This window comes from Danio aesculapii, chromosome 13, assembly GCF_903798145.1.
Source record: "Danio aesculapii chromosome 13, fDanAes4.1, whole genome shotgun sequence".
Lineage (NCBI taxonomy): Eukaryota > Metazoa > Chordata > Actinopteri > Cypriniformes > Danionidae > Danio > Danio aesculapii.
This window is the reverse complement of record NC_079447.1, coordinates 22,098,177-22,110,281: the sequence shown is the minus strand read 5'-3', so window position 1 is coordinate 22,110,281 and position 12,105 is coordinate 22,098,177. Positions and strand designations below refer to the sequence as shown.

At 35.3% G+C, this 12,105-nt stretch overlaps 1 protein-coding gene across 2 annotated transcripts in view; it reads left to right on the top strand.

Moving 5' to 3' along the window:
* The window catches only part of antxr1d (ANTXR cell adhesion molecule 1d), a 44,797-nt gene that overhangs the window by 9,232 nt on the left and 23,460 nt on the right, over window positions 1–12,105 (top strand). Inside the window, exons 10-14 of one of the 2 annotated variants that reach the window (XM_056471174.1) lie at window positions 2,106–2,204; window positions 3,475–3,544; window positions 10,073–10,151; window positions 10,524–10,619; window positions 11,858–11,896. In XM_056471174.1, the coding sequence (XP_056327149.1) occupies window positions 2,106–2,204; window positions 3,475–3,544; window positions 10,073–10,151; window positions 10,524–10,619; window positions 11,858–11,896 (383 nt within the window). The remainder of the gene's footprint in view (window positions 1–2,105; window positions 2,205–3,474; window positions 3,545–10,072; window positions 10,152–10,523; window positions 10,620–11,857; window positions 11,897–12,105) is intronic. The other variant, XM_056471175.1, reaches the window with a different exon arrangement.

Here is a 12,105-nt window from a genome sequence, read left to right as displayed (position 1 = left end):
CCAACGTCGTGGGGAAGTTGGATTTTGTTTGGAAATGAAAATCGGGTTTCCAAAAACGTCAAAACCCAATGTCAGGCCAACGTCAATGTCCAACGTCCAACCTAAAATCAATCTAAAATCAACCAAATATCAACGTCTACTCATGTTACACCTTGACGTTGTGTGGACGTTACCACTATGACATCTATCAGATGTTGGATTTTTGTCACTTTCTAACTCAACCTAAAATCAACCAAATATCAACGTAATTTGACGTCTTTAATAGACATCAAAATAACATTGTCCTTAGACGCTGGCTAGACATTGAATTTTGGTCACTTGACGTCATGATCTAAATCTAACCTAATATTAACATCTTATGATGTTGTGTGCCTGCTGGGTGTATACACAAACATAGAAAGACATTTTGGAGTAAATGGGGAATAAATGTCATTCTGGGTGAACTATCCTTTTAATAAAACAGGTTTCCTTTTCTGGTGATGTTGCTTTGACCATATAGGCTATTGGATAATATTAACCAGAAGCAAGATATTATCATCATTTTAGCAACATTTATTATTATTATTATTATTATTATTATTATTATTATTATTATTATTATTATTATTATAACTTTTACTTTACTGGCAAACCCACATTGAGATTAAAAATCTCTTTTACTAAAGCATCATGGCCAAGCATACATGTCACATGGGTCTAACAGTCAACAAACATAAAACAATTAACAGTTAACAAGAATTATTCATTGACAAACAAACTATTCAAAACATCTACCAGCCTCTGTTTTAATCTCTAATTCATTTATACTCTTTTTTTAAAGCATTTACTGAAATCAGTTCTTTAAACTGCAACTTTCTTTCTAGATTTTTCCATGCAAAAGGTGCTGCCTTTTTTCCCATCTCAGTCTGCACTTTAGGAACAGACAGTAAATAAATATCCTGTGACCGAAGGCCATAGCTAAAGATAGGTTTTTTTTATGAATGTAATTCTGGAGATATAATGGGAGTAAACCCAATATATATTTGGAAACAAAGATATGCCAATGCTTGCACCTACGAATGGACAAAGCAGACCAACCTACCCTTGTATACAACACACAATGATGAGTAAGGGATTTAAAATTAGTTTTAAATCTTAGTTCACCATGGTAAACAGTATCCAATGCATGCAGACTTTAAAAAAAAGTATTGTCCCATGTAAAATTAGCAGCAAATCACATTATCTTTATGGCTTTGTAGCTTTTGTTTCTTGGACACAAAAGACAAAACCTGCTACTTTCAGAATGCTCTAAATGCTGTAAAAGCTGTGATATGGAAGAAATCAACTCCGACTTACATAAAATATTATTTCTCACAGCAGTATTGTTCTCTTGACCTTTCCACACGGCTGTCTCTCCCTGATGGCACACTGCGCTGAATGTTTTTCATCCAGTGAACTTTGCACACTTAAATGTTAAAGGCTCACGAGCAGCACATTTTCTAAAGGTGCAGCAGTATTCAGAGATGAGCGCCAGAATCGCTATAAACACACACTGGTGTGCGCAGTGCCACGAGTAAGGTCACATCCACTCTGCATCCGCAGACGCCCACTGAGACAGGTTCTAAGTGAGCGTGTTTTTCTCTCTAACATATGCTGCTTAGTAGCCGTCAGAGGGTCTACAGCATCGCCCGAGGGCTCTCAAAGGTCAGGCAGCCCGCTTTGTCGGCCACCAACGCAGCACCTCCAGCTACACGACTCCAAGAGATTTGTGAACCTCTTCACTTTTATTATTAGCACCACTGGAGCATATGCATTTGCCCATTTGAGTTGAGTGTTCCTGAAAGGTTAAGGGTGGAAAAAAAAAGAAAGAAAACCTGTCCTCAGGCTGAGCACACTTTATAATTTGGCTGCATGAGACAAAGATCTAAAAAAGAAAAACAGGCACAGCCTAGTGTGGGCATTTTTCTCATGCTTTAAAAAATATTTTGATATAAATAGTACATAAAACACTATTTAATCTCATTTTTGGACGCGTTTATTTCTGGAATGTGCACAAGAATTTCACAAGGCAGCAAAGGGACTTGCTAAATGTTTATTCATATATTTTTGGTTTGTATTTCTTTAAGATTCCTTCCAAGTGGTTGTGCGGGGAAATGGATTTTTGCATGCCAGAAATATCAATCAGGTTCTGTGCAGCTTCAAAGTCAATGACACATCTACAGTGAGTAAGTAGCACTATATTACAAACTATATTTCTTCTGTTAACATGCAAAGATGCAAGTATATGCTTTACTGTATAAAAATTACATATAGCAATTGAAAAAATTAAGGGACGACTTGAAAATTGATGAATAAATTTGTGATTTATAGAATTAGAATCAGAAAGAGCTTTATTGCCAGGTATGTTCACACATACAAGGAATTTGTTTTCGTGACAGAGCTTCTACAGTGCAACAGGATTACAGAGACAGGACAAAAAAAAAGATAATAAATATATTTTAAAAAATAGAAATAAGTAGTGAATGCAAATATACAAATTGACAAGTGTATGTACAGGTATATTACATGTAAAGTATGTTGTTAAATAAGTGTATATGTGTATAAAAGTGTATAGCAAGTAGTGATGTTTGTTTCATAAATATTATCATCAAGCGTTCATGAGATGGATAGCCTGAGGAAGAAACTGTTTCGTCGACCAGAAGGTAAAAGCTCAAAGAGGCAGTGTGCTGGGTGCAAGGGGTCCAGGGTGATTTTGGCAGCCCTTCTGCTTGCTCTGGATTAGTACAGTTTTTGGAGAGTAGGGAGGGTTGTATCAGTAATTCTCTCAGCAGTCTAAACTATTCGACGTAGTCTTCAGAGGTCAGATTTGGTAGCTGAGATAAACCAGACAGTTATTGAAGTGCAGAGGACTGATTCAATGATGGAAGTGTAGAACTGTTTCAGCAGCTCCTTTGGGAGGTTGAACTTCCTCAGCTGATGAAGGATTAGTTATGTGTTTGAGAAAAATGTCATTTGTTTTATTCTCTAAACTACCCCAAAATTATGGATAAGAATTTTGTCATTTAGATTTTTGCATAAAATAGCAAAAAAATGTCAAGTTTTCAGACAACAAACTGCCAGTATTTTACTTTCTATGTTTTCTATATAGATTTCACCTTCTATACAATTTATATTTGGTGGAATAGCCCTGATTCACAAAATAAATAAACAAAATAAATAAATAAATAAAATATTTGTTATTCTATCCTATAAATTACAATATTTCTATTTGAAATGTAAAGTAAATAACAAATATGAATATTTTACTTAACCCCATACCTTCTAAATCCAGTAAATCCATAAAAAGTGAGAACTTTCAAGATATATGCAGCACTTTAAATGCTTCTTTATTATGTAAATGCCAGTTGTTACAGTAATAACAATTCATTTATTCAGACTAAATGATTCAAAACAGACTTAATTATATCTAATACATTTCACAATTTACATTTACAGATGAACGACCAGTCAGCGTTGAAGACACTCTCCTTCTTTGCCCTGCACCAATCATAAATGAAGCAGGAAAGTAGGTGCTCTTCCTCCTGCCACTTTACATCTTAATGCATTGGTACCCTTGAAAAATTAGGGTCAATGTCATCTGGAATTATTCTTATCAGTCAAGCTGCACGCACCCTAACACATTGAGACAACAGGCATGTGGTGTAAAAAGCCCAAGATGAGCGTATAATTAGCCTCTCTGAGAAATGAGTCACCATAGGCTTGACCTGCATGAAAAGTTTGCAGTGAGTGTGCATGTTTGCCCAAGGCTGCCGTGCTTTTTGTGAGCCAATACAGAAAAGAACAGGCTTTGAAACACAGAGCCGCGCGTATGTATCCACATCAGAGCCCTGGAGAACCACTACAGGTTACTTTCCGGGCCTTCTTCAACAAATGAGCTGCTGCCAGCGGCTCGTTTCCCTGTGAGCCCTCTGAATAATTATGTGTACCGCTGGCTCTAGACACCTTGAGGATTTCAGCTGTCTTGTTCTTGTCAGGAAGATTCCTTGAGATGCCAATGAAGGGGCGTCTAATGGCACCTTGAGCAAAACAGGGTGGTTACTCTTGGTCAGCCTGCATCACATCTGCATTGCATCGCATTTGCTAATGTGGCACAAAAGCAGTTGATGCTGATGATGATGTCAATACTCAGCACTTTTTATTTATTTAAAACCAGTGCTAAAAGGATAGTTCACTCAAACATCAAATCTCTGTCATCATTTACTCACCCTTCACCTGTTTCTTTCTTCTGTTGAACGTAAAATAAATTATTTTGAGGAATGCTGGTTGCTGGGAAATAAAAATTTTATTCAATTACTAAATACAAGTATAACATACATGTTGAAATAAACTGTCGTGGATAAAAAAAACACAATAATGGCCTTAGCTTATTTACATTGTAATCCCCGCTGTTAAAACAAAGTATTTTTGACTATTGAAGTAATTTGAGTATTATGATTGAGTATAATTATTGACATTATTGACATTCACTGACTTCTACATATTGACTATTGACTTCTACTATAGAAGTAAACAGGTACCATAAATCATCAGCATTTTTCAAATGATCTTTTGTGTTCAACAGAGGGAAGAATCTCATAAAGGTGTAAAAATCTGTGTAATTAAAATACACGTTTTATTAGTTAACAGTATTAGTTAGATGAATGCATTTATATATATAATCGTGTATATAAAAAAGAAAATCAAACACGAGTCTTAAAACCCTTTTGTATGCGGAACTACTTTTTTCCTTCATTCACATCTGCAGCTGACATCAGAACAGCAGAAACCATTGCTACTTCACCAACGTCCCTTTAAAGCTAGTATTTGACTGATTCTCTAGCTTAAAATCTAAAATGATGAAAAACAGGTCATTTTGCTGACATCTTAAGATTATAAGGCTGAACGGCATGAAATGCCATCAGTCTACAGAGATTTCCTAGTATTTTTCTGTTGCTATATCGGGATATCGGGATCACAATAATTATCCCCGAAAAAGACAAAGCAGCGCCAACACTACCAGATAACTGTTGTGTTTGCTATAAGGAAAAAAGCTAAACACATGCAGGCATTTCTTCTTTCTTTTTTTTTTACTGAACTAGTCAGCAGTAACGAAAACAGGAGACGCATTATAAACAAACAGATGGCTAACCAAAAAGTAACTAGTAAGTAAGAGTAAAGTATGGGTTATACAAAGAGTGGCCAACACAAAATACATACATTCCTTTTATGCGAGTCCCATCTCACACTCAATACACTACAATTATATGAAATAATACAGCACTACTACATACAAAAGAGGGAGATCGACTTAGAATGTCATTTATCTGTTTAATAATGATTTAATCAGCTGTAGCTAGAAATTATGCTGTTTTTCTCTTCTAAGGTCTTAGTAGACAGTCTCGGTCGCCATCTTGTGGATGGACAATGTCAACTGTCTTTGCTCTGCTCAATGACAGGCTAATGGCCACCGACGCGCTGTCTCTCAGAAATGATAAATGTTATAAAATAGGCACTATCCTCAGAGTACAGGGTTTGTTGTTGTCTTAGAAATAAGATATATTGATTACATATTATATACATTATTTACATAATGCTTTCAGCGTATTATAACAGCTTGTCACCCAGTGATAAGCACAGTGATTCGGCAAAATTAACGTTAAAGTGAGCGGAGTCTGACAGGTTTATCTGCGATAGCACGCTCCCAATAAATATTGGATAAGACGAAATGAGAAAGCATCCAGCCCAAAATATACAATCTTATTGAAGTTCCAAGTGATTTTACAAGAGAGAATTTAAAGGCCTACAAGTCTTTGGATGCCAACAATGTTGGTCTGTGTGGTCATGTGCAAGAAATATTGCTCCATGATTACTAGATTCAACACTATGTAGTGCTAAAAACTGAGGTTCTGCTTAGCCAAAGACAAGGAAAGAAGACGGAACTGTACAAGGCCTAGGTAATCATCTACAAGCAAAACTGCATTCTGACAGCGAACTACACCTGTACGGCAGGGTATGTGAACTAACACATACAGGTAAAGTTGTTTTTTTATTCGCACATTCTGACTTTCTCCTTAATAATGTAATTTCATAAAATTATTATTTGCAAACTCTAAACAGCGAAATCATTTTAGCAGCCGATGACTATCAAAGTACAACATTGTTCACAGTCAAATAAACAGTGTTAATGTTGTTTTCAATTGCAGGTTATTTCAGACCGAATATTCAAAGTACCGTGGTAAACAGTATAGGAAGTGTATTACAAGCTGAATGAATGTGTGAATATAAAACCAACTTTACCTTAATAACTTACACTTTCACGTTTCATTCTTAGCATTCAGTGTCCGCAGTTTAATTAACCATATGTAACTGTTTTTGCTGAAATCATTGCTGCAATCAGAATGAGTATTGTGTATGATTCTGCATAGCTTGAACTTACCTGATATAACATGAGAACTGCAGAGGCCAGCATTTCTAATTAGGTCGTCACTTCATTCAGCTCCCTTTTAGCCAAAGACGTCTGTAGTTGGCATTAAAGCAGTGTGGTGTACGGTAAAAGTTAAGATTTCTATTTTTGGTCTTTCGAATTTGGCATCCTACCGCACATCACGACATGTTTACTATTGCAGCCTGTCTTTTTTTGCAACCGGCGACCCGTTTGACGTAATGTGTGACGTAGGTTGGTAATTGGTCTATAAACAGTATATATCTCTGATATACTTGATTGCGATTGATCATTTGCTTATATCCAGTAAATGAGACCAGCATTTTTTTCATTACTCTTGTATTACAAAACTTAAATGCTTTTTTTATTTCATACAAGTGCAAAAATCGTATTATGTTTGATTTATAATTTATAGTAAAAATTATTTTAGAATACTTCACTATTTATTTTTCTCTAATATTGTTAAAATTGTTGACTTGTTGTTGCCAGTTGTAATAAATAAATGTTCCCTTATTAGCAGAAATTTTAAGATAATAAACTTCTAAGATTATACTGTTATATGGGGGCATCGTTATCTTAGTATTATTTACATAATATTATCATTTTTTTATATTTTTATTAGCTATTTATGTTTAAACATTTATGTTTTAGTATATTATTTAGCTTCGTTTATTTGCCATTTTTATTAGTTTTTAGCAGCCAAATATGAAAGAAGGAGCTATGTAATAAGTAAGATCATGTTTATTTTTAATAATACCATGTCTGCATAGCATGATGTGGCTTCTGGGATTTCTTAATGTCTGGGTCTCTCAAAAGTCAGCCAGATGTGGTATGTGTAATTTAAGGGCACAACCCGAGATGAAACATTCCATCATAAGCCAGTTACAATTAGGGATTTGGTTTGTCAGACAAATTTGACTAAATTGACAATAAACACTGCCATCCTGATATGCACACGTTTATGCAGTCATCTGATAAGTCCAACAATTGAGTCAAATGTTATTCTGATTCCACCGGAGAAGGCCGAACGAACATTTTGAGGGGTGTGAATAGCAAATTTTAGGGCAGTTTTGTGCGCTGTCAGCTGTCAGTGCTGTCAGCTAAATGCATGGTGACTGAGTGGCCTCCTGAAGATGTTCTTAAAAAGAGCCAGTTGCATCCTGATTGATGGAAAATCAGATGGATCTGTCACTGGACCCCCCTCCACTACACGGCTGCCCCTTTATTCTGTTCTGCCCCTTTCAGCCCTTCCCCCATCCTGCTAACAGAGTGGCAACGGGGCAATACCCTTTCAGTAACTTATTTTCAGCTCTGTCCAAAAGAGTGAAAGAGGGCTTGCCTAAGTCAAGAAAGCTGAGACTTTTCCAGCATAAACCAGAGCTCTGAATGCCCATGGTAGATCCAAACATGGCAGTGTCCCTGGTGAAGTTACAGATTTGCGGATTTGGGCTGGAGGAGATGGATGTGAAGTTGTCAGATTTGTCAAGTCATCCTCTGTCACATGACAAACCATGCTTTTGCATATCTCGACTTAATTTTAAAGGACTAGTTCACCCAAAAATTAAAAATATGTTATTAATTACTCTCTCTTATGTCACTCCAAACCCCTGAGCCCCTGACACATTTGTTTATATTCTGACCACAAATTAAAGTATTTTAGATGAAATCTTATCATCTAATCACTATACTGATATTAACATCCTGAAAAAAATGTGTATCAGTGTAATTTCTTATGGATCACTTAAGACTGAAGGTTATCTGTGTGTGTACTGTATATACTGTGTATACAGTTGTATACAGTTCTTTTTCAAATATTCCCCAGATGATGTTTAACAGAGCAAGAAATTTTTCACAGTATTTCCTATAATATTTTTTCATCTGGAGAAAGTCTTAGTTGTTTTATTTTGGCTAGAATAAAATTAGTTTTAAATGTTTAAAGCTCATTTTAAATATTATTAGCCCCTTCAAGCTATTTTTTACTGTCTACAGAACAAACCACTGTTACACAATGACTAATTAAGCCTTTAAATTGCACTTTAAGCTGAATACTAATATCTTCAAAAATATGTAGTCAAACATTATGTCATCATGGCAAAGATAAAATAAATCAGTTATTAGAAATGAGTTATTAAAACTATTATGTTCAGAAATGTGCTGAAAAAATATTCTTTCCATCAATCAGAAATTGATAAAAATACAAGAGGGCTAATAATTCAGGAAGACTAATAATATTTTGACTTCAATTTTATATAACAAATTTTAATTAATTTAACTTGATGTACTAAGATACTGACAACTTAAACAAAAATGAACAAACTATTTAGGGCACAAAGAGGAAATATTCCATTTTGGGTTATTTTATTTAATGGAGTTAACCTGTTAACAAAGGTTCGGCAGCAAAACCACGCCTCACTTTGTCTCCTTAACCAATCACCTATTCCCAGAAAAGGCAGACCAGCCCTCTAGCACTGTTCTTCTCGTTTTCTTGAACCCACCCTCCCTCCCTCGCTCTATCTCCTTGCTCCCCATTAACAATCCTACAACCCTCTCTTCACTCCTAGGTTGAATCAGGGGTCCAGTCACTCTAACAAAATATTACAGAGACGGTACCCCCACTCTGGGCATCATAGGATGACCAATCAACCTACCTACCTGTTCACTGTTTATCCTCTTACTTCCCTTCCCCTTCATCCCACTGTTCCCTTACCATCCCTTTCATGCCTACATCCCCTACAATAAAGTCTAGCTCTGAGTGTGGCTTGGTCCATGCTGGTGAAATGCATATAAAATACTTTAATATTTCAAATATAAATAAAATGTCAAATATTGCATCGTTTGACATGTAAATACAACAGTGATCATACTGAATTGACAAATTGCCTTATGATTTAAATTCAATCATTAATCTTCTTTCAGCTTAGTCCCTTTATTATTCTGGGGTCGCCACGGTGGAATGAACCGCCAACTTATCCAGCATATGTTTTACACAGTGGATGCTCTTCCAGCTGCAACCCAGTACTGGGAAACATCCTTACACACTCATTTACACACATACACTATGGCCAATTTATTTTATTCAATTCGCCGGAGCACACAGAGGAAACCCACGCCAACATGAGGAGAACATGCAAACTCCACACAGAAATGCCAACTCTTTTATTCTATTTGAATATAGCTTGTGACCTTGACCAACCTCTACAATTATTCTGAAATCCTATCTAATTGTTTTTTTCCAATTCCCTTGGCTTATTGTTTGCATTTTGGGACTTGAAAACAAATTTTAGACGTGCATATTTTCATCATAGATAACAAGAGTATCAGACATGTTCCTGTGTCTACATGCTTTTAGCCTACGTGCTGCACTTTTTGGGAGTCGTTATCCATCCATAAGGAATGCACTGGAAGTCATTCAGGCTACTGTGTGAAGCAGACATCAACCACTCATTGTTGTTTTTTTTTAATCCTGGCTCCAGATTACACATTTTGACTAGAAAATGCTGATCTAATGGTTTTAATTCAATCCCTATTACAGGCACACGCATGTCTATCATAGGAATGCAGTGACTTTGCTATTTTAGCAGGTGTGATTAAAGTGTTTTTGTTTTCTTGCAGGGTGATTTATCTGCAGGTTAGCATGAATGAGGGCTTGTCCTACATCACAAGCTCAGTGCACATCACCACTGCTGAATGTGTAAGTACATCTGTTTTCATTCGACACACACACACACACACTTCTGCCTGTATAAGCATGAATGGTAGATTGGAGTGATTCAGCCTTAGACTAATAGATGTTGTTGTTTGCTGTCTCCTGCTTTTTTCTCTCTCTCTCTTTCTTTTCTCTTCTGAGGTCTCCTCTGCTTTCTTTCATCAGAGGAGTCTGGTTTTGTCATGTAAGTTTAAATTAGAAGTAAAAAAAAAAACAAACAAATAGCATATCCTGAAGTCATTTGCCCTTTTCTTTATTCTCCTTACTTGTTCATTTGTATTTTGCCAGCAAATCTTGATGAAGATGTGTGTTTGTGTTTGTGTGTGTGTGTGTGTGTGTGTCTGTGTGTTTTTGCAGTTTGATGGGACCATCCTGCTGATCTCTCTGCTGGCTGTTTTCCTGTTGTTGGGTCTGGTGTTGATGTGGTGGTTTTGGCCTCTGTGTTGTACCGTGGTATGCCTGAATGTCTAAAAGGATAAAGCTGTACTTATTAACATTTATTGCAAACATTTGCAGTGGCCCCAAATCAAGTTGGAGAATCAAACCATGATTACAAGTGTATAGGAGTCATTAAATAAGATAACAATACTTTATTTGACTCACAAACACACATTTCAGACAAAAGCGATTATCATTTGTTTTTGATCATTCGATGTGTTATAACATGCTGTTCATGTTTGAATAACACGGATTATAATAACTATAGGGCTGCACGGTGGCGCAGTGGGTAGCACGTTCACCTCACAGCAAGTCAGTAGTGTTCTGCTGGTGTTCACGTGGGTTTCAGTGGGTGGTTCATGAATGAATGAATAATAATAATTATTATTATTATTGTTATTATAACAACTTATAAATAATTATTATTAATGATGCATTTATTTATATTATTTTAGTGATGTAACTATAATATTCTTCTTTTAATAACAATAACTATTATTATCTGTTAATAAAACACAAATATAACAATGCCTATTCTTATTGTTTATTATTATTGTTATTATTATTATTATGTATAATGCAATGGTTGCAACGGTTTGTGATACCCACACACTTAATGTAATAATATCAATGCATTATTATTGTTGTTATAGCTATTATTATTAATAACAATCATAATAATTGTTGTTGTTGTTGTTGAATTATTATGTGTTATTAATGCACTCAAACGATGATGTAACAATATCAGCACATTATTATTATTATTATAACTCATAAATTATTATTATTATAAATTCTGCATTTATTTGTTATTTTGAAACTTAGTGATGTCACTTTATTCTCATAATAAGACTAATTATTATTATCAGTTATTCAAACATAAATATAACAATGTCTATTACTATTATTATGTATAATACAATGATTTAATCACTTAATGTTGTAACAATATCAGTACTTGCAAACCAGTTATTTTTGTTGTTATAATATATAATATATATTATTATAAATAATAATCATAATAATTGTTGTTATTATGTATTATTAATTATTTTGTGAGACACACACTCAAACTCCAATAACTATTTAACAAAGTAGTAACTTTCCTCCAGTGATAATGTCAACACGGCTTGCGCTTCAGGCAATATAGTGCTTTTATGTCTTATATCGTACTGCTTGCAAAGCTACTATTTATACTGTACTGCTCTTTGCTCTAATTACATTCTTTCACAGAGAATTATTTTTTCTTTCAGGTCATCAAGGAAGCGCCTCCACCTCCTCCACCCGAGCCTGTGAGTTCAACTCCATCTAACCTCATTTTATTGTGTGCGTGTGTGTGTGTGTGTGTGTGTGTGTGTGTGTGTGTGTGTGTGTGCCTGTGTGTGTTTAGACACACAACCATACCCTCAGTGAACCATGGAAATTTACCGCAGATATGAATCAGGGCACTACGAAAACAGATCGCACACTATAATACAAATAACTCTCATATAAGCTGCAT